This window comes from Hemicordylus capensis, chromosome 1 (genome assembly GCF_027244095.1).
Source record: "Hemicordylus capensis ecotype Gifberg chromosome 1, rHemCap1.1.pri, whole genome shotgun sequence".
Lineage (NCBI taxonomy): Eukaryota > Metazoa > Chordata > Lepidosauria > Squamata > Cordylidae > Hemicordylus > Hemicordylus capensis.
This window is the reverse complement of record NC_069657.1, coordinates 186,085,815-186,109,259: the sequence shown is the minus strand read 5'-3', so window position 1 is coordinate 186,109,259 and position 23,445 is coordinate 186,085,815. Positions and strand designations below refer to the sequence as shown.

Sequence of the window (23,445 nt, the reverse complement as noted above, 5' to 3'; positions counted from 1 at the left end):
CTTGCTACTGTCTGGCCAAAGGTTTTGGTAAGACGTCATGTTTCCCAAGCAATGGTACAGGCAAGATGTCCAGAGAGACTTTGGAGGAGGCTTGGAATGAACCACCAGTTTCAAGATCTGACCAAAACAAATGTGTGCCCATTGTTCTCTTGAGATGAAAGCCAATGGGAGTCCCCAGATACGGAAAACAGAGTTGCTTTTGTATCACAAACTTTAGCATCAGAGTGTAATCATCCAGCTGATTTGCTTCCACCCTCCACTACTGCATGTAAGCAACCACAGAGGACATTCTTGGGAAGGATGGGACATGCAAAGACATAAGAGAGGAGTGGGGTAAACAAAATGAACGCTGATACAGATCTGAATGTTGCTATCCTGGCAATTTCTTGTTCTCCTTTTCAGAGTACAGAGATGAAACAATAAACACATGGGAAATGGTCTAAATGAATGGTACAAGGGTCAAGCTTCACTTCAACAACAACGTGGAAAATGGAACTCTAGATTTAAAATAGGTTTCTTGTGTTCTGCTGGTTTGTGGTGCGGTAGGACAGTCAAGTTTAACTTTGTAATTAAGGAATATATGGCCAGTACAATCGAGACTCTTGCTGAATCTGATCCCAGGATAAAATCTGAATTAACTGTGTGTCTTTTTTGACAAAGAACAAATTGGTTCAATCCCCAGAATATCCAGATAAAAGGATCTCCAATAGAAGGGCACAGAAAGTCCTCTGTCTGAGACACTGGAGAACCACTATCAGTCGGAGTAGGCAATACTGGGTGAGATGAACCAGTGGTCCATATTAAAAGGACCATACAGTATATTGATGGAGTCTTCAGAAAGCATGGTGTGCTTTTCTCCCCTATTTAAATGTGTCCTCCTTCATCACAAAGCATCTTTATTCTGCATTTCATTCAGAATTTCACAGTTCTCTTAAGAGTAGTTAAGTTGTGTGGTTCTTCAGTAAGACCATATGGCATGAGTACCCAGAATGTTGGGGGCAATATGCTAAATCATTGTAAACCGCTTAGAGAGCTCCGGCTATAGAGCGGTATATAAATGTAAGTGCTATTGCTATTGCTATTGCTATGATGCCAGTTACTTCAGTTCATCTGAAAAGTATCCTTCAACTATGGGGTACATTTTCAACATACAGTTGAAACCTGTACTTCATTTCTATTTTAGTAGATGCGATTGAAAGTAAACTCTAGCAAACAGGGGGGAAAGTCAGTTACATTCTACAAACTTTGTTACCTGGGAAACAGGTACACTTGGGAATGACTGTTTTGGTAGTGAGAAGCTTAAAATATATATTGAGCAACATTTAAGTAATTCTTTGTTTTTGAAGACTTACACATGTAGGAATTTTTAAGCTGAAAAAAGCTATGTGAATGAGACATAACTTAGCTTAAGTGTGCATGCATTTCTGTTGTTGTTCTGAGACCCGAACTGTGATTTAATCTATGTAATTCCTTTTTTTACTTCAATAATTTTTTATTCAATTTTTCCTCTTTTTAAAGTGCATAATATAAATGACAAAGAAAGCAACCTAGGGGATAACAGGTACACATGTATATTTTTATTTGTGTTTTATTTTATTACACTTGATTACACCTCTTGATAAATAATAGATTTTTATTACATCCCTTGATAAATATTCTTCTGATTATGTTAAGATTTGTGTGTGTATCACTTGCTGGTTTGGGAGTCATGGGCATTAACCGGATGTGCCATTGGACATCATCTGTTCACACTGTTACTTGCAATGGGATGTGCATTCTGCTACACCTCTCCATTCCCATTCTGGATCAACTTGCTGTGAATATACAACATTTTTACAAATGAATGGAACTTTATTTGTCTCAATCCAGCTCTACAAATTGAGCAACAATTACAATAAATGATATCACATAATCTAAAACAATGTTTATTCAGTGAGTGGATTCACACTTTGCGTGGCTGGAACTCAAAGTTCATGTGAACTCCCTCAGTCCCAGAAGTGTACATTCCCCCCTTCCATTCCTACAGAAGTGCCTAATTCCTTTGTATATCAGAGAACCCAAAATCTGAACATAACTTCAACCCACAGGTTCAGATCTTATTAGGGGGGTGAATGAACCAGAACTCATAGTTTGGTTCAAATTAGAATTGAACAGAACTGTGTGCTGCCGATCTGGTTTGGTCAAACTGGGTGGCCAGTCCATTTTGACTGACTTGGTTTGGCTCTACTTGTAAAGGGGTGGGAGGGATTTACTAAGGGGCAGCTGGGGGAAAGTAATGTAAACTGGCCGGTGTGGCTACTGGCACTGCCGCTCACCCTGCTGGTTCTGCCCAAGCGTGTGGTGATCCATTTTTACCAAGCCACCTGTGCAGTGGTGGCAGCCTCCACAGATGCCCAGAGACCATTTGCATAGGCTCCATGCCACGATCAAGCTACCAAACCGGCCCAGTTCAAGGTGAACTTGTTCAGCATTGAACGGTTCGTGCACACTCCTAATAGGATAGGATATGCCAAGATTGGTGGGTTTGGTCTTTGTGACCAGTCTTGGCATATCCTAACTTCCAAAGGAAGTAAGAATTTACACAGGGATGAAAGCAGGGAAGTGCACATTTCTGGGGTGAACCTTGGGTTCTGTCCTAAGTGTGAACCACACACAGTATTAGTATTGCATTTATGAATTGTGCAGGATTTTCAGGGAATCAGTTTGCTATATATTTGCCTATGACATAGTTAAAGCCTTATGGCTCCTTAAATCATGATTCATTTTAATCTAAATATATTTGGGTATTCTCTTTCTCTTGCTCCTGCAGATATAATGGTCATATATAGAGTACAGATTGATATTTATGAACATACAGTAGTAAATGCAGTTAAGTAGCCTAAAACAAGATTTTATTTTGAAAAAACCTCACTAATATTTCTGAATCCAGTGCAAACGTAGCTTCCAATGTTCTCCAACAGTGATAACTAAACAGCTGGATATATATAACAGTATCTGGATATAAAAGTAAGCAAGGGGACCTTTTTGATTTAGTGGTTCATGTATTAAGTTTTATGTGACCAAACTTTGTATTGAGTTGTTTATAATCAAACTGGATTGGTGGTTCTTTTGTTTGGTGCATGTCTATGGCAATGCATATCGAATAAAAATTGACAGAAAATTACTTTGTCATTTTTAGGCAAGTATATATATATTTAACACTTATAGAGATAGAGAGACTTGTGGCACCGTACGCCCATGTGAACATGCTGCAAAGCACTTCCCTTGGATGATATGCATATTTAAAAGCTGCTTAGTGTGAACATTTTTCTAAATAAACATAGCATCTCCATGCCGGTGCTGTGCAGCCTGGTGGGTTTCCACACAGCAGGCTTTACCACAAGTTTACCGTGAGGCTTTATTGCGAGTTTGAAGTTGCCCCAAACAACCGGCACAAAAAGTGGATTTTTTTTTTTTTAACCGTAGATATAAATCGGGCTACACTCTAACTTGCAATGAAAAGCCTGAATCATGTGTGAAGTGCTCCCCGATAACTCACAGGGACTTCAAAGTAAATCTGCCTGATATGTGAATGCATGCCTCCATTCTTGAAGAGATACTAGCTAAAAACCCTGTGTGAAAAATGACCTGGGTGATTGCAAGCAGGGTGATTTCCTGGGTAAGTTGTTCATATATTTTGCACTTCCCTGAACTTCCACATGGGGGCTGTAACATTTAAAACTGGCCCTAAACCTACATGGTGAGATCTTGGACAGCTATACCTCGAATGCAAACTTGTCAAAGTTTATGTGTTTTGTGAGTTGTCCTTTTTATCTTTGTGTTTTGTAAGGCATGGGTGGCTCTTGCTGTTTAGAGTGAGTGAAGTATTTCCATTTCTTGAGGGGGCAGGTTCTGGTTTGAGACAGGAGGCTCCCAAGTCTTTTCTGCCTCCCTGCATTGTTAGGAACATAGGAAACTGCCATATACTGAGTCAGACCATTGGTCTATCTAGCTCAGTATTGTCTTCACAGACTGGCAGCGGCTTACAGCTAAATAAGACAATAGTGGTTTCCTTGCCACTTTTCTAGGCAGTGAAGCAAAGTGAGACCAAGTGGCACAGGTCACGGATAACAAGCAAATATCATTGTCAGGTTGCTTCTCTTCCTCTCCCCTCCAATATAATAAGTTAATACAGTTAAGTATGGTAGTAACTCACAATAACTACTAAATGCTAAGCATCCTTCAAAAGACACATAGCACATTCCAGAAAGCTCTTCTCATTGATAGCTGATCTGGTAGTTTCTACCAGAGAATCCCAACTTTGGTTCCCCAGATGATGTTAGACTACAACTCCCATCATCCCAAATCACAATGGCCAAAGGCTATTGATGACAACAGTTATAGTGCAACAACATCTGGGGACCCAAGGTTGAAGAATGGCTGGTTTATACAACTAAGCTAGCAAATTTATAGTCGCCTTTATGACACAAAGATCATAGTGCAATGCAATGCAAGGATTCTGAGCAATTATTCTTAGATTCAGAAAGGTTGATAATGATTGAGAGAGATAAATTATTCCATTCAGAATATGGATTTCCAAAAGTGGCATTTCCATAGCAATTTTTCTGCATTTACCTGATTACTTGCAGTGTTATGGTTGCCTTTCATGAAGAGCTACTGAATCCTACAGTGAATATAGGAAGAGAGGAGGAGGGAAAGTTTGCCATGGGGAAGCCATTTTGGAATGGCATCTTCATAATGAACATGACTATTGTTCCCTAAAACGAGTGTTGTGGTGGATTATTTTTTTGAGAATGGGGTTAGATTTATATGTACTAGGGCCAGTTTCAACAATCCCTGGCACATGCGGCTATGAAGGGGATATACCAAGAGCACAGGTGTCACTTTATTGTGTGTGGGGCCGTTCACTCAAATCGCCAATATACACCATCTCCAAACCAATCTCTGGAGTGCATGTATACAGTGCCCTGTCCCCCATTATAAAGGGATGTCTTGGGCCACATACTGTAACATTGGAACTAGCCCATATTGTGATTAAAAAATGGAAGAGTGCAAACATAAATACATGTTCCAGTACTGCTAATGGTAGAACTGTAATAACATTTTAATGCTTCACACGTTTCCCCCAATTGGCATCAAAAGCAATACTGCTGCAGTCTGATTATATGTATAGTGAATGTACAGTATATACATCCTTAAGTCATTAAGGATGTGTACTGTTACACATTGCAATATGATATGATGGGGGAGGAAAGCCAGCACTATTTTGGGACATGTATGCAGCCATAGATGCTAGGACAGAGTTGTTCTCATTTGTGAGTTGCTAGTGAGACCATAAAGTGGGCTGAGTATTGGTCATTTTGCTAGCAAAAAGACATAGAAACAGTCAATAGCTAGAACAGATGAGCAAGAAGGTCAAGGGCTATTGGGAATTGGAAAGATTTTGAGATGTTAGATAGATTAGCATTATCAAGTATGCTACAAAGTGTGCCAGATAACTTAGTATGTGGTGGCTGCAATAAAACTGTTTTTGGCAACCTCTGAATATTTGAAAGATGAGAAGGGAACAAACTCTTCAGGGATCATTTGGAACTGATGTTAAAGCAGAAAGTTAATGTTGTAAATAGTAGAAAAACTCTGGTGATGCGTTGGTAACATGAGTTGAAAACATCAATGGATTTCTGCTTTAAAATGTGGGTCCGGAAGCAATCTGAGCAACCTCAGACTTTGTGTGTCATTTTTGGAGATCACATGTAGTGACAAGCTTGCTGGATAAAGAACATTCATGACCTGATGAGTGTGGAAACCTGGAGAGATGTTGTTAAATGCATGGGCCAATCCTTTAAATGAAAATGGGCATATAAAGTGCTGTAATTGTGCGTGTCATTTTTATGAATGCTTAAATGGGGCTGGAGATTTTTGCCTTCAGTATGTAGGCCTTGTTTCAAACTGAGCCAACTGTGGGACTACAGAATATTGGTTTCAGTAAAACTATAAAAGGGCTAGTTCAGAGGAGACTTCTGAGGCGACCCCTCTCTCTCTCTCTCTCTCTCTCTCTCTCTCACACACACACACACACACACACACACACACACACACACACACACACACACACACACACCGCCATGCAATTAGGATGTGCATGAGCACACCCTGCTTTCTTTCGCCTAACTGCATAAGTGGGCAGGATGGCTAATCATATGACTAAAGAGAAGCCGCACACCAGTGGAGCTCTCCTATGCCCATCAATACATTGGCCGGAGTATTCTAAATGATGTTAAAAAATAATAATCAGCTGTATTCATACTGGCCTCTTTATGCATTACATTTTAATGCATATTTGTGACCTTATTTTTTCTTTATATTTGTAATAATACTTGTGATCTTACGTGCTTTACATGTACCTGTAACAATGTAACAGGAGCACCTGACAAATGTATTAAACCAGGGAGCTGTGGTTGGCTAAAAATCTGTGAAAAATGTCTATTCACTGTGGCAAACACTTTGGCTGCTGAGTAATGTGTGAAGTGGCCCTCAGGCTGCAATGCTATGCATATCTAACTGGAGATAAGAGGCACCTTGAAAGCAGCGACTGTTATGCTGAGCACAGGGAGAGCAAGTTTCCCTGTCCAATCCCAGCACAGCATCTCTCCCAATAGTGGTTCTGCCTTATGTTTCTTTTTAGATTGTGGGCACTTCTAGGACAAGGAACCATCTTACATAGGAAGCTCCCATATACTGAGTCAGACCGTAGGATCATCTAGTTCAGTATTGTCTACAGACTGGCAGCAGCTTCTCCAAGGTTGCAGGCAGGAATCTCTCTCAGCCCCATCTTGGAGATGCTGCCGGGGAGGGAGCTTGGAACCTTCTGCTCTTCCCAGAGCGACTCCATCCCCTAAGCAGAATATCTTACAGTGTTCACACATTAAGTCTCCCATTCATGTGCAACCAGGGTGGACCCTGCTTAGCTAAGGGAACAAGACCAGCAATTCCTCTCATAGACTTCTCGTTTCTTTTGCTGTGTACACTTGAGTACTTCTTGTTTGAAAAGCAGTATATGGATATTCTAAATAAAAGTTCTAATCGTCCTCATAGCATTTTTACTTTTTGTTCTTCACATGAATGAAGCATGCTTGTCTGCAACTGCATAATTTAAGCCAGAGGTCTGACTGGATACAAGTCAGATGAATATAACATTCAACATTATCCCTAGAAGTGATTTTGCAATTACCATTACATTACCGCTATCTCACGTCCTTGTACAATTGTTGAAGATTGTATCATTGCTGTCTGTCCCCTACTAAAAGCTTGCTAGCGATTATGCATGTGTCATATGGCAGAACAGAGTGCAATCTCACATATATAAATTGCCAAAGATTCATTGGCATTGGAAGTTGGGTGAGGTGGTCCCCCCCCCGTGAATCGTGACACAAATAGTAAGTGCCTGTGACACTTCTCCTAGATACAAAATGTTGTGCTTTCATTTCTCATAAAATGCAGTCTCCCAGCAACAAAAGCACTATTGAGGAAAGAGGAGTGAGCTGTGTGCCAAAAATGGTTGGAGCAACAAATGCACTTTACAGCCTTTCCATATCTTCAGTGCCACATACTTCACAGTAATCACTCTGAAGTTGGAATACTATCTTGTAGGGGTGTTCTGAGTGTGGATTCTCTGATAGCAAATGAGAGTCGATTCATGGTTTGTATTGAAACTCTCATTTGCTATCAGAGAATCTACACTCAGAACACCTCAGAAACAACAGAACCCAGGCTACTTTTTTTAAACCCCCCCCCGAAAATCTTTGTAATGGGGAAAAAAAACCAGTATTGTTTTTTTGAAACCACAAGGCCAGCTACCCGTAACCACCTACTAATAGCTAATGGGGATCCCTCCCACACAGAACCCCTCTTCTTAACTAAACAACATACAACTTTTTAAATTTAATTGCAACCCAAAACCACCACTCCCAAACAAGAAAAATCCCAAGAATATAGAATTCCAGAGGGGTGTGTGTGTGTGTGAGAGAGAGAGAGAGAGAGAGAGAGAGAGAGAGTGTGTGTGTGTGTGTGTGTGTGTGTGTGTGTGTGTGTGTGTGAGAGAGAGAGAGAGAGAGAGAAAGAGAGAGAGAGAATGGGGTACACTCACTCAGTCTAGGGGGCTTCACCCAGTTGTCCACTTCTGTGGTCTGGTCCCTGAGCCTACTCTTTCATCTTCAATCTTCTTCTTGACTTCTTCAGATTTGGGGGAGCTGGGGCAAAAGCCTTGAAAATCTGGGGGAGTAGGGGGTGGCTGGCCAGGTGGTCAGCCCAGGGGCTACAGGGGCTGGGGCTGGTGGCTGGCACACAGCAGGCACAGGCAGGCAGTGATTCTCTCAAGGGGGTGAAAGAAGAATTCTTCTTAGGATTCAACAAAAAAATAAATAAATAAGCAATGCAGCAGAGATGAATTGTAATCCACTCCTAGGCTGGTAGCCACACTAGTAGCCATGAGCCAGCAGGGGCAGGCAGGCAGGCAGGGCTCAGGCTGGTAAGGCAGAAGGAAGTAGGCAGCATAGGGGCAATGGCATGGTGGCAGCAGGGTGGCAAGCAAAACACAGCAAAGGTTCTCTCTCCTAGAACAAGGTACGGAGTAGTGGCTGGCCAGGCTGCTACCTCTGTAAATTCTGAATGAATGGCAAATGAATGAATCCCTCCTTGAACCCCCTCCCTCCCTCCCACCCTTGCCCCTTCGACCCTTCCCCTGGCCAATGTGGGGTCAGTTAGAAGTGGCAAGAGCCAAAGAAGCCAATGGGGAACAAGGAGGGAATAATCAGGAGATCAGCCCATGATTTCATCACTGTTCTAAAGGCGGGAAATTCAAGTAGACATCAAAGACAAAAATGGAGACTGACTCAGAGATCGTCACAAAATGGAGGTCTGAAACAACAAAATGTTTTGTAGCCGAAACAGGGGTGTTTTGTTTCGGCTACAAAACATTGCAGATTGGCCATCGAGTGTTTCGTTTTGGCTCCGAAACAGCACGTTTCGCACATCCCTAATATCTTGCAGGTTTTATTGCTTGTTTCTAAGTTATTGGCAAAGAGATTTGCAATGTGGTATGTTAGAAATAATGTAATATAAAAGTTGTTCTAACGTTGCAAGATTGATAAAGAAACGGGAAGGAGGTTGTATTCCAGTTGTATTGAGCATGCCATCTCTTGTAGAGCTTATTTGCAACCCCCTTTGTCAATTCCAATCCCTTTGTCAACTGAATGTCCCTGTCCTTAGGTGCATACATGCCTCACCAATGTATGTTCATCATTTGACTTGCATGGGTGAACAGGTCATCCCAGGAAGAATGCCAGCAACTGAACTGCCATATTGTTCCCAAAGCAAAGCTCTTCTGCTGGTTCACCGACTCAGCTGCTAGTAAAGTGTAGAGAAATGAAGTTTACACAACAACAGTAAACAGCTAATCGGTGTACAATTCCTAGAAAGAAAACAAGCAAACCAAAGGTCCCAATAGTTCTATTCTGCGAAGTCATAAATTAGATGATTGATTGATTGATTGACTGAATCCATTTGTACCTTTCCTAATCAATTAAAAATTCTCCAGGTGTCTTACAAACATTAAGGGATCAAAATCTGACAAATAATTAAGATAAAATATCCAAGGGGAAAAAAAGAGTTGGGGCTCCAATAATTTTGGGGCTTGTCCTCTAGGAGGTATAAGCAGAGAATGAGCTATCCTATATGGTTAAATGGGGGCAATTCAGAGGGGGTGAGGCAGAAGGCTTTACTTCAGAAGGCTCAAAGAGTAATCTGGCCAATGGAAGCTCCTCATTTGGGGTAAGGGGGTATTGCCCCCCTCCTTGCCAGCCCTGCGTAAATATATCATCTCTTCCTCTCTGTCTTTCTCTCTGTTTGCCTGTCTCTCTTGCCTGAGTGTTGCTCTTGCATTTTGCTTGCAAGCAGATGGCACTGGCTCTTGTTTCTAAATTCCCTTGTAAAGCCATTTCCTCCCTCTTAGGGTGTTCAGTGGGACCCATTACCCCTAAATTAAGTAATTACCATACTTAGTCACTACCCAAATTCCATATTTAGTGCTCTAGCACCAATCAGGATGTGCTTTTCTTTTCTCCAGCCCCTCCATGGGTGGGCAGGTGCTAGCCCTGCACCAACCAATCAGAAGTTAGAATAGCTTACAGGCACCTATTCTGACCAATAGGTAGCAAACAAAGCCAGCCCAGTAATACAAATACAACGAATACTTCTCAGGTTCCTTCTAGGCAGGCTGAGCAGAATTTCTGGAGATCTTTGTGCAAAATGAGAGCAACCAGTCTGCAAGCAAATGGAGTTCAGAACAAGTAGTAGCTCCGCTGCCGTCTAAACCATTCTCCAGCCGCCCCTTCTCCAGAGGGAAGCCAGCCCTTTTCTCCCAACTCAGCACCCTGACCAAGTACTCAGGAAGTATGGAATTTCCCCCGCATTTGCTAAGAGTCTCTTCTTTCCCTTTCCTTTTAAAAACCTACTTTCTAGTAGGCTTATGAGGTCACCCGGCATGCCATGTGTGTGGCCATCCATGTGTTTCTGTGCATTCCTCCCCCAACCCCAACCTGGCCACATCAACTTTGCAATGCCTGGACCAATATGAAGCAAATCGGGTACAGTTGTAGGACACATAGGGTGCCTCAATGGCATAGTTTGTAATGATGTCATCCACCCCGATTAAAGATGGCAGGCACATAAATGTTTGTGTTGCAAGTGGGCTAACATACGAACTGCCTAACCAATTTGAAGCAAATTTGCTACAACTGTAGGGGCACATAGGGAAACCTTAATGGCATAATTTGTGATGATGTCATTCAGCCTGGTCCAAAATGGCAGACGTGTAAACATTTGAGTCACAACTGATTTGAACCAGATTTGGTACAGTTGGTTCAAGTGAGATGCCCTTGTAGTGAGTGATACATAGGGACACCTCAATGGCATAGTTTTGTAATGATGTCATCCACCCCAATACAAAATGGAAGACACGTGAATGTTTGAGGTGCAGGTGTGCTAATTTGTGGACTGCCTAATCGATTTGAACCAAATCTGGTACAGTTATAGTGAGTGGCATACAGAGACACCTCAATGGTGTGGTTTGTGATGATGTAATCCACCTCAATTCAAGATGGCGGATATGTGGACAATTGTGCTAACTTGTGAACCGCCTAACTAATTTGAACCAAATTTGCAACAGTTGTAGAGACACACAAGGATGGCTCAAGGGCACAGTTTGTAATGATGTCCTCCACCTGGATTCAAGATGGCGGATACATGAGTTTTTGAGGTGCAAGTGGGAACCGATTTGGACCAAATCTGGTACAGTTGCAGGGACACATAAGGACACCTCAAACACATTGTTTGTGATGTCATCCACCCCAGTTCAAGTTGGTAGACACATGAATGTTTGAGGCACAAGGGGGCTAACTTATGAACTGCCTGATTTGGACCAAATTTAGTCCAAATTGTGTAATGAACTAAACAGATTAGTTCTTACTAGAACTTGTCTTTAAAAAAAAATGGCACTGGCAAATCTTGGCAACATTCAGAGATCTATAGAACAAGGGGGAAAGTGAGAGATACGGTGGACTGGCACGTCTTCTGGGTAGTTCTTTTACTAACAGGCAAACCAGCAAGCAGCCTCCTGTCTTTGCTCTTGTTTTGGGATTTAGCAAAGCCTCTTGCTAGCTCCCTTATCTTTTTCTTGCTCTCTCACCTCTCGTAAGGGCGAAAGAAAGGGAGGGGGTTATGGCTTCCAAATAAAACAAAACATTTTTTAAAACATAAAATTAAAATGGGATTTTAAACAAATACAGCACATGTGTAAAAACTGTGCAGCAATGGAAAAGAACAAACAAAAAAAAACTCTAATATTAGCCAGAAATTAAGAGTGGTTATATAAAAGTCCAGTGTTAAGAAGAGATTGTTGGTTGCTGAGCATACAGGTACAACTTGATAGGAGACAATTGAAAACAAAATTCAAGAAAGGACATCATTCCAAAATTTGATTTTAGTGGATGGAGGGTTACAAACTGACCATCCCTTATTGACATATTCAATAAATGGAACCATATTTCCAAAAACTTGTCTTGTTTTGTTACTCCTCTAGCTAACTTGATTTGAAACAAAATACTGAAATTACTAACTCGACAACTTAAAACTTATCCTGTTTGGAATGTGTGTGTCTTTTATGCAGAAATATTTGTGGGTTTTTTTTTTAAAGGATTCTGAGATTATTGCCTTCTCTTCACGGGGCAACCTAACAGGCGCAGCTTGGAATCCAGGTCAGTTTCTAATGACACAGCAGGGAAATGACTTGACTAGTAAGCCAGAGGTTGCCGGTTCGAATCTGTGCTGGCATGTAACACCTATATCAGGCAGCAACGATATAGGAAGATGCTGAAAGGCATCATCTCATACTACGTGGGAGGAGACAATGGTAAACTCCTCCTGTATTCTACCAAAGAAAACCACAGTGCTCTGTGGGCGCCAGGAATTGTCGACACCGACTCAACGGCACACTTTACCTTATTAATTAATTAATTAATTAATTAATTAGATTTCTATACTGCCCTTCCAAAAATGGCTCAGGGCGGTTTACACAGAGAAATAATAAATAAATGAGATGGATCCCTGTCCCCAAAGGGCTCACAATCTAAAAAGAAACATAAGCTAGACACCAGCAACAGTCACTGGAGGTACTGGGTGGAGAGGGCCAGTTACTCTCCCCCTGCTTAATAAAGAGAATCACCATGTTAAAAGGTGCCTCTTTGACAAGTCAGCAGGGGATTGCCAAAATAGTCAAGTAGCTCCACCACTCTTTAGTCTTTATACCAGTTTTCGTTTGCTGTTGGCTATTTTGTGTGCCCCCCCACTTTTCGTGAATGTTAGTAGTATTGAAAGGAGAAGTCCTCACCGTATGTTCTTTGGACCAGTTTGTGACTTCTATGGTTTAATTTTCAAATCTGATGAAGGATTCTCTCAAGCAAATGTTGCACAGAATTGCAGCCATTTATATACAGATTAGTCCAAGTAAAGAAGACTTAATTAACTCATCGGGACTTACTCCCAAGTACTTGTTGTGTGCATAGCATTGCATATCCCGGAAATGTGTAAATTGTGAGAATAGAGGAAACTAGTGGGCTGTGTGTGTGGCTAAACATATTGTGGTATTTTCAGGTGGTGTGACAGTGTGAACGCAGGTGCTAGCAGCAAATGGGCGTTCATGGGGTGAAGAGGGGAGGGGCTGAGATCGTAAGGACCGGGAGAAGTGGAGGCAGTGCTGCCGACAGAAGAAGGGATGGAGGGAGCTACTCTGGAGAGGAAGAAGGGGCATGGGGCGGGAGCATGGCTGCCTTCCACATTGGCGCCCACCGCCAACCTTTCTAGGTGCAGGATTCCTTTATTCACAGCTGACCGTGGGGAGACTTTAGCACTAAGTAGCCAACTGCCAAGTGCTGGTGTGAATGATGGAGGTTTGGGTTGAGGCAAGCAAACAACTGGTTGGAGAAAACCCTGGGCTGCTTTATGCTAACGTGGGGTTGAGCGGCCTACTACTAGTCCCGCCTGCCTTCCTTCTGCCCCGCCCCGAGGCAGCCGCCGCCGCCGCCGGTACTGCTTCTTCCTTCTGCGCAACCCTTTGCGCCCTCTCCCGCAGGGCGGGCTCCCCCTCCGCCCCGCCCTCTCCAAGCCAGCCCGGCAGGCAGCCCTATGCCCTGTAAACCGCCGCCAGGGCAAGCGGGGGGGGGGGTGTCTGGGGAAGGCGGAGCTGCGGAAGAAGCTCCGCCCCCTCCTCGCTCTCATCCAGCGCGGAGAGTGGCTGCCAGCCTGTCCCCAGGAGCACCGCACAGCTGGAGCAGCAGGACAGCCCGTGCGAAGTCCGGGCTGGGCGCTAATTGCTGCCTCTCGGCGCGCTCGCATCCACTCCGTTGCCTGCCGCGCACTTTCCTCTTGCGAGCGCCTCTCCCATGTGCTGCCATGCGGCGAGCGCTCCGCTCCGGGCTGCGCGCGGCTGCCCTTGTCCTGGCAGCCTGCGCCTCTCTCTGCACAGGTAAACGGGACATTAGGAGCCAGCCAGCTTGGCTGGAGGGGTGGCGGGATGCCCTGCCTCGCACGCAGAAGCGACTTCCCGCCGGCGCTAAAGCGAGGAGCTGGGTGTGGTGCTGATCTTTCCTTTGGGCTGCTTTCAAACCTGCTTTGAAACTTTGCCCTCTGTCCTGGAAGCTGTATCCCCCCCCCCCACCTCGTGGCCACTCGTGTGGAGACCTTGCACGCTTCAGCTAACTTTTGGAAGAGATGGTGCTTTGAAGTTATGTTTGATGGCTTGATCTGATACAGGGATTGGAGACAGATTGTAAAGCTATCTTTAAACGGCCCAGGAATGTGTTGTATGAGAACTATATCGGCTCAGGTATTGAAAGTGGCACTAGGGTTGATCGCAATAGACTGGCTTTAACATAAGCCCTGTTGAGTGGTGGCGGCGGCGGCGGCTGAGGCTCTGAGGGCAAAGGACAGCTAGAACTGTCTGCTGAAACGTATTCTCAAAGGGCCAGGCCTTTATCTGGAAATTCCTCAGCCCACTGATGGCTTAAGTTTTGAAGAGAGTTGCTGTTAGGGCTCAAGTCTGCCAGAAGTCCCCTTCCTCAGCCTTGAGGTTCTGATATATAGGGAGCTGTCTGTGGTTTCTTAGTGGGAATGACACTCTGCACATGCTAAGAGGTTGTCACGTTATTCGGATTCTGCGTGTTTCAGGGCTTAAACCTGGTGCTGAAAATGTGTTGAGTCAGGACTTTGGTTCAATTTAGATCCTGAAAAGTGCACAACTTTATTTCATAAAATATTTGTCACATGTGTGTGGGGGTGTGGGGGTATGGGTAAGCAGGGGTACATGTAGAGAGGGGGACATTCTTTTGGAAAGGAGTTGGGACATTTCTATTGCATCAACTTCCATCATGTTGACTAAGGAAAATAGTTATATTTGTATGCTGTGAACAAGGGTCTACAGAAGCATAATAAACAAGCCCCTTGCACTTCCAGAGTGTCTGTTTGGCTCCTCCAATGAATTTTTCTGGTTTATTAACTTGCAGCATAGATTCCCCCCCCCCCCCTTTCACTCTGAACATCCAAGTTCATGAGAAAAAACTTAGCTGCTTGTTTCTGAGACTTAAAAAAACCAACCAACCTTAAACTTGGTCCAGTTAAAGTTATTCTTCCACCTGCTCTGTTGCTTGTTCTGTGGGACATTCCAGTGAGGTCTATATATTTTCCAGATATCCAGAAAATCCATTTTTGTATTTAGATATCCACAAATGTGTACAGTTTTATAGTTAGTTACATGACATCTTGTTCTTAAACTGCTTTAAAAATGAATTTAGTAAAGTTGTGAAACTTACTAGCCAGGTAAGAAGAAAGACGCAGTTACAATTGTCAGGTAGTGTCTAATAGCAAGGTTTCCACCTAATGGTGCAGTGGGGAAGTAACTTGCCTAGCGAGCAAGAGGTTGCCGGTTTGAATCCCCACTGGTGTGTTTCCTATATTGAGCAGCAGCGATATAGGAAGATGCTGAAAGGCATCATCTCATACTGTGCGGGAGATCGCAATTCTCCTGTATTCTACCCAAGACAACCATATGGCTCTGTGGTCACCAGGAGTAGGGGTGTGCATGGAACCGCAGAGCTGCGGTCCGACACTGTGTGTGGGGTTCCTTTAAGGGTGGGGGCGGGTTTACTTACCCCTCCCACCGCTTTCCTCCCTCCGGTGCACGTATTCTATGTAGTAATTGGGGCGGCAGGATACCTCCCTGCCGCCCCTTCTCCCACTTGAGTGCGAGCCTTTTGCACGATGACACAACTTTACCTTTATCTAATAGTAAGTACCAGTTCCATACACACCCAAATCTTCTGCACCCACTAGGAAATAAACAAAATTTAGAGAAATGTGCATTTGGTGCTGGAGGAAAGTGCATAAGGTGAAGGATTTGAAGGATGGGCTATGCATAGAAATGTTGGGTGCTCTGTTGGCATGAGAGAACGTAAGAGGAGCTCTGCTAGATCAGACCAAAGATCCCTCTACTTCTGCATCCTGTTACTCACAGTGGCCAATTGGATTTGGTTCCATCTGGGAAACCCAAAACCAGGACATTGAAAGTAGCCACACGAGGCTGCGGCGTGCCTTCCTCAGCCCCGGTCAGCGGTCCCCCAGAAATGGCCGGTGCCTCTTAAAGGAACCCCACACCCTCCCAGGTGTGCATAGAACCGGTTCTGTGCACATCCCTAGTGGCCATCCCTGCATCTTGTGGTAATGAATTCCTCAAATTAATCATGCATTGAACTCTTTTATCTGTCCTGAATCTACTGCTGATCAAGTTTCATTGACTGACTCTTGAATTCTGGTAGTATGAAAAAGGGAGGGGGGGAAATGATCTCTGTATACTTTCTCTATCCTATGTATAATGTAATAAACTTCTATCCTGGCTAACTTAGTTGCCCTTTTTCTAAACCAGCCACAAATATTACCTTTCCTTATAAGAAAGGTGCTCCAACTCCCTGATCATTTTGATTCCTACCTTTCTTCACTTTTTTTACGGCTTTATAACACCCTGGCTGAGATGGTGATGATCAGAATGAAACACAGTATTCCTAATGCTACCACATCAGAGATCAGTGTACTGTCAGTGTTATTTTCAGTGCCTTTCCTAGCAGTCCCAAACATGGATTTTGCCTCTTCCACAGCTGCCGCTGACCAGGGCAATGCTTTCATTGAGCCATCCACCATGACCCCAGGATCTCTCTCCTGGTTAGTCACTGCCAATTCAGACCCCACCAGTGTTTATGTAGTTAGGGTGTTTTGTCCAATGTGTTTTGCTTGACACTTCTGTTGATGATCCTTGTTTAGCCCTGTTTGTCTCCCTTTTTCTCAGTTCTGAAAGATCCTTTTGGAGCTCTTCACAGTCCACCTGGGTATCCTCTGCAAACCTGGCCACTTCACTGCTCACCCCTAACTCCAGATCATTTATGAACAAATTAAAAACCACTAGTTGCAGTACAGATCCGTGGGGAGCCCACATTCTTACTTTCTGTTGGAGAAATGTCCATTTACTCCTCTTTGCTTTCTGTTCTTTCACTAATCTATTCCACCTTTGGAGGAAGCAGCAGGTTTTAAGGATTACAAGGAGTTAATTTTTATATATACCATGAGGAGAATTTAAAAAATTGAAAACTATGGGGGGAGGAATAGTATGGGGGCAAGGAGATGTTTTGATCAGTGGGGGGCTATGGGGGAAGCCACCTAGGGAAAGTGGACTATGGAGACAGAGGATCTGAGACAGGGATGCAAAGATGACTAGGGCCAGCTCAAGCTATTTTGTTTCCATAAGTAAATTAATGTTGCTGTTGTCTTGCATCTTGTATAGAGCTGTGAACAAAGATAAAGGATATTTCTAACATAAAAAGTGAATTCTGTACATTCACTGGAATGGAATGAGGGGCAGAAAGTTGTAACCACGAAAATAAGACAGGTGGATGGCCATAGTTCAGACCGTGTTATCCGAGGAGTCTGAAGTGTGGAATTAAATAAATAAATAAATAATCAACAAGAAAACAGGGGGGAAAGGACAAGGTAAGTTTGTTAGGGCTAGTCTTTTCTAGGGTTTGATTTCTGGCTGACTAGGGCTTTGTTTTTGACAGGGTGGTCCCAGTTTCAGTTTTGTCTAGAGAGACAGTGGGTGGGGATTAGCTGCAGGTGAGTCACACAGCTTGTGGGAGGGGCCACATACCTGAGATGGCTCAGTTTGGAAGCAGCTCTTTTGAAGACAAGGCTCAGACGTGGGGTGGGGGCGGGTTTGCTACCTGGAGATTCGTAAACAGGAGTTTGCTAACAGATATCAAAGGAGTACAGCATGGAGTTTAGCAGGGAAGTGTGCGGGGAGGCATGCAAGCGGTCCCCCTTTATCACAAAGGAGACACCCAGCACAAGGAGGTGGTGAGTACTATCCCACTTTTGAAACGTTCTTGGAGGACAGAGCTGACAACTGCAGCTAGGACCTAGCTTTCATTTCTACAAGCTCTATATATTCTAAATAACCAATGAAACCAGTTATGAAGGTAGAATGCAAGCAAGGGAAGGGGTGCTTCCCGCTGTATTGCATGGAGTGTTGCATGTATGACTATCTGCCTGAGGGGCAGAAGTTGTGGATATGTTCTCGGTGCAAAGAGCTTTTGGCTCTCAGGGAACAAGTTCATTCCCTTGAAGCCAAGGTGGCTGACCTGGAGAACTTCAAGGAGGCAGAAAGGTATGTGGATGAGACCCTCAGGGATGTGATAGACGCATCCCACTCCCAGGCAGACAGATCTGCTGTCATGGAGAATGAAGGTTTCAGGGAAGGAGATCAGTCTGAGGAAGAAGGGAATGCTTCCTTAGAAGGGACCCCTTCCTTAGGTGATGCATCCATATCATCTTGCAAAGAGGACATTCCTCCAGGGGTTGGGGGCCTCCTAGCAGTGGGTGGTTTTGATAATTAGGGGCGGCATAGACTAATGGGTTTGTGACCAGCGTGTAGACTGCATGGTGACCTACCTGCCTGCCTGATGCAAAGGTTGTGGATGTCACGTAGCTTCTAGATAGGCTGTAAGGCAGTGCTGGGGAGGAGTCAGCTGTTGTGGTGCATGTTGGCAGCAACAATTTTGTGAAATGCAGTTGGGAGGTCCTGGAAGCTAAATATAGGCTGCTAGGTAGCATATTGATGTCCAGGACCTCCAGGGAAAAGTTCGCTGAAGTGCTACCAGTTTCATGTGCAGCAAGACAGGTGGAGCTGAGTGGTCTGAAAGCATGGATGAGATGGTAGTGTTGGGAGCAAGCGTCTTGGTTTTTTAAGCACTGGGATAAATTTGGGGGCAAGCGAGGCCTATAGGGGTGTGCAAACAAGTTGAACACCGAACCTGCTTGAGGTAGAAACAGTTTGGTTCAACCATTCAGGGTCGAACGACCCCCCCCCCCCCCAATCGGTCCGACCTCAGACTGAAACCCCCCCCCATGGTTCAGGGGGTTCATGATTTTTTTCAAAAAAAAATTTTTTTAACCTTAGCCTTTTTCTAGGCCGCGTGTGTGTGTGTGTGTATGTCTGCGAAGGTTCCCCCTCCTCCTGCCAGCCTCGGTCAGCACCACTGTGGCCTGGTTTACAGCTTTTTTTGGCCCGTTCTGGCCTGAGTATTTCAGCGCAATGGCTATTTTCTCTGCTGCCGTGCATGGGCAAATTACCTCTGCAAAGCCTGGCATGGTCCAGGACCTCACAGAGGCCATTTGCTCATGCGCGGCGGTGGAGATGATGGCCGCCGTGCTGAAATACTCAGGCCTGAATGGGCCAAAAAAACCTGTACACCGGGCCCCGTCAGTACTGACTGAGGCCGGTAGGGGGAGGAGGAACATTCTCAGACCCCGCCCCCTGGCCTAGAAGAAGCCCCCTGAAGGGGCTAAGGGTAAATTTAAAAAAAATTCATGACCCCCCCCACGACCGAACAGAACTGGGGGGGGTGTTGGTTCTAAGGGGTGCTGGACTGAACTGGTCTGGTCAGGTTCGAGTCCAGTCTGGACTCGAACCGAACCAGGCCAGCCGGTTCCGTGTAAATCTCTAATACAAAAGGGATGGGCTCCTCTTGAACCAAGATGAAACTAGATTGCTGCCTCTTAAAATAAAAAAAGATCACAGATCACCTTTGAAAATGACCCCTGGGGGATTGCCGACAGGAACTGGGTGGTATTTGGTTCTCAGGCAAAATCCCCTAAGGTGTGAGGGTGAACACTTCAGATAAATCAGAAGGGACAGAGTAGAGCCAGGAGTAGAGCAGCTGGGAAAAAACACATGACAGCCGGTCAAAAAGTCAATAAAGGAGATAGCACACGCCAATGCTAGGTAAGAGACTCGGTGTATAGGTGTTTATATACAATGCCAGAAGCCTCTGAGCCAAGATGGGTGAGTGCTTGGTTTCTAATGAAAATAGAGATAATTAATTGTGGGCAAAATGGAAACTGGGTGGAAGGGTGAGAACCAGTGGGGCATTGTTATTCCTGGATACAAACTCTACAGAAAGGACAGGGAGGTGAGGATTGGGGGTGGAGTAGCACTGTATATTAAAGAAGGGATAGAATCCTAAAAGATAGAAAACCTAGGAGGACCAGAGTCCTCCACAGAATCATTATGGGTGATGATATGAGGACTGAAAGGAAATGTGTTACTAGGGATTTGCTATTGCCCTCTGGATCAAAATGTTGAGAGTGACCAGGAACTGGAGAACCAAATTGGAGAGGCATCAGAGAGGCAGAACTGTAATAATAACTGTAATAATAACCACCCTGAGCCATTTTTGGAAGGGCGGTATATAAATCAAATAAATAAATAAAACAAATAAATAAATAATAATGGGTGACTTCAATTACCCTCACATAGACTGGGCAAATTCAGGTGCAAGTATTGACAGAGAGGCCAAATTTCTAGACACGTTAAGTGACTCTGCCTTAGAACAGTTGGTCACATAAGCAACCAGGGAGAAGGTGACCTTGGACTTAATTCTGAGTAGTGCTCAGGACCTGGTGCAAGATGTCAGAGTTGTGGAACCATTGGGGAATAGCAATCATAGGGTGATCAAATTCAGCTTATATGTGAATGGAGTTGCCAAGGAAACCCAACACAGATGTTTTGGGCTTCAGAAGAGGAAACTTCTCAAAAATGAGGGGATTGATAAAAGGGAGGCTGGTCAGGAGAGTCAAATCACTCCAGAAAGCATGGAACTTATTCAAAACCACAATAATAGAAGCTCAGTTGGAATATATACCAACAAGGAGGAAAGGTACCACCAAGTTCAGGAGGACACTACCAGCATGGCTAAGAAGTAGAGCCAGTGAAGCTATAAAAGGGAAGAAGACTTCATCCAGAAAATGGAAGTCCTGCCCAAATGAAGAGAACAGGAAGGAACATAAACTCCGGCAAAAGAAATGCAAGGAGTCAATGAGAGATGCAAAACGAGTGTTTGAGGAGCATATAGCTAGAAGTGTCAAGGTGAATTTAAAAAAATATTTAAATATATCAGCAGCAGAAAACGTGTCAGGGAGGCAGCTGGACCCTTAGATGATGAGGGAGTGAAAGGGATAATTAAGGAGGATAAGGAGATTTCAGAGAAGCTAAATGAGTTCTTTTTATCTGTCTTCATGACAGAGGATACTGAACATATACCCACTCTGGAACTCAGCTTCTCAGGCTTGGAGGCTGAAGAAAGAGCCAATTTGAGGTGATGAGAGAGGATGTTCTAAACTGTCTTGAAATTAACAAAGCGCCAAGGCTAGATGGCATCCAACCAAGCATTCTGAAGGAATTCAAATGTGAAATTGCTGATGTCCTAGCAAAAATATGTAAGTTGCCCCTACAATCAGGCTCCATACCAGAGGACTGGAAAGTAGCTAATCTTACTCTGATTTTCAAAAAGAAATCCAAGGGGGATCTTGGAAACTACAGGCAGGTTAGCTTAACTTCTGTGCTGTATAAATTAATGGAAAGCATACTTAAGGACAAAATTGTCAAACATACAGGGGAAAAAGGCAGGGGCGGGGGGAGGCCAGCGGTGGCCCCCCTGGCACCAGACTCAGGGAGCATTTAGCCATGCCCCTGCATCTGACATCAGGCACGGGGGCGTGGTTTAGCTCCCAAACGAGGCCCCGTGGCCCCGTTTGGGAGTCAGATCAGCCCACATTGCATTGGTAGCACAGGTTGGAGTGACTTTCCCTGCCTTTTAAATGACTCTCCCTGCTTAAGTGACTTTCCCTGCTTCTTGGATCTTGTTTTTACCCACATACAAATTTACATTGCCAGATTAAGTAGACTGGAACGCCTCCCATGCTGATTCTCCTTCAGCAAGGCCTTTTCTCAGGAGCGGAGCCACCACTGGGCGGACGGGTTCAAAGAACCCGGGCCGCCGCCCCTCAGGGGCCATGCCTTGCAGCCCCAGACACGCCCCCCCATCTGACATCAGACGTGTGTGTGTGTGTGTGATTTCACTTCCAAACGGGACTGTGCAGCCTCATTCAGGAGTTAAATCCGCCCGCACTGCATTGGCAGTGTGGCCAGGAGTGGCTCTCCCTGCCCTTTAAAAGGCAGGCTGAGTCACTCCAGCTACTCCAGCATGGGAGGCGTTCTAGTCTACTTAATCTGGCAATTTAAATTTGTATGTGGGTAAAAACAAGAACCAAGAAGCATATTTTCTTTGGTTTTAGGTGATGCACTCATGTGTTGCAGTAGGCATCATCTTTAGAGGGAATGTCTCTTATGTGTGTGAGAAAAGAGATAATGCCTCTTTTAAGATGGTGCTTGCCATGTACAGTTTTTGAGTATTTGTACTAAAAATTATATATAATTTGGGGGGAAAAATCTACTTCCTGGTTAATCAAGGCAATCTTTTTACTGGATTAAAAGTTCTCAGTTAGTTTAGCTGAAATCAAACTAAATCAATTAAACTCTGAAGCGCTCCTAACCTTTACCACCTTTAGTGCAAAAAATTTGAGATGGGCACCCTGGAACCTGTTTTAGAACTGTGTGGACATGCTCTGGTATAGATATATGTGTGAGGGGTTGAAAGACCAGAGCAAGCTGAGGTGTGTATATTCAAAGTTTCAGCCCCTGTTTGTGAATTATCCCATCCTCCTGTTGCTTGGCTTCATCCTGTGTGTTCAAATTCTAATCTTCTTAAACAGGAGCTGCTATAAAAAGGCCAGAAAGCACGCCTGCCTATTAATGTATAAAAAGGCCAGAAAGCACGCCTGCCCATTAATGTACGTGACAATTCTGTGTCCTACAAATACTTGCTGCATAATTCAACTTGAATATCGAGCCTGTGTGTTTTCCTTTTGCCCTTGGAGACTAGGAGTTCAGTTCACCTTCCCCCCTCAATAATATCTCCTATTGTTTCTCACATTTTTTACGCAGCTAAGATTATATCTTCTGTGGTGTCTTCTCCTTTTCCCCACTCAGTCTGTTGTCCCATAGAGTATTGACAGCTGCTCATGACTGGTGTGTCATGTTTTGTTTCTCAGTATTGTTTCTCAGGGATGTTAAGGAGCTTAATGCATTTAATTATAATTAATCTATATGTACAAGAACTAGGTCAATTAGGCTTAATGGAATAATCGGTCAAAAGGGATTAAATGGAAGGGTTAAATCCAAGTTGTTATGATATTAATTATTGTACAGAAACCATGAGCCCATTTGACTTTATTGCACATTTGTTGGGTACCGAGACAGCGGCTTGACAGTTTCTACGTGAGCAACTCTGGCTCTGGAGTCTTAAAGTTTTATAAACTCATCAGGTAAACAAATGGAAAAGCTGGTCTCCATTTTTCCAGATTTTATTGTGATGCTGCTCAGAAGTAGCGGTTGTG

The 23,445-nt window shown here is 44.0% G+C and overlaps 1 protein-coding gene and 1 long non-coding RNA gene across 3 annotated transcripts in view; one reads left to right on the top strand and one right to left on the bottom strand.

Annotated features, from left to right (window-relative positions):
* Positions 1-1,556: 1,556 nt before the first annotated feature.
* LOC128329195 (uncharacterized) lies at positions 1,557-13,760 on the bottom strand. Of its 2 annotated transcripts, XR_008309558.1 has the most exons (3): positions 12,944-13,760; positions 9,285-9,405; positions 1,557-1,814 (listed from the first exon to the last, which is right to left on the bottom strand). It is a non-coding gene; the product is annotated as an uncharacterized LOC128329195 (long non-coding RNA). The 2 variants fall into 2 exon arrangements; XR_008309556.1 differs by lacking the exon at positions 1,557-1,814 and having other exon boundaries at positions 9,162-9,402.
* Positions 13,761-13,953: 193 nt separating this feature from the next.
* ACVR1C (activin A receptor type 1C) overlaps positions 13,954-23,445 on the top strand; it is an 80,416-nt gene continuing 70,924 nt past the window's right edge. Inside the window, exon 1 of the mRNA XM_053259751.1 lies at positions 13,954-14,077. Coding sequence (XP_053115726.1) covers positions 14,005-14,077 — 73 coding nt within the window. The 5' untranslated portion in view covers positions 13,954-14,004. The remainder of the gene's footprint in view (positions 14,078-23,445) is intronic.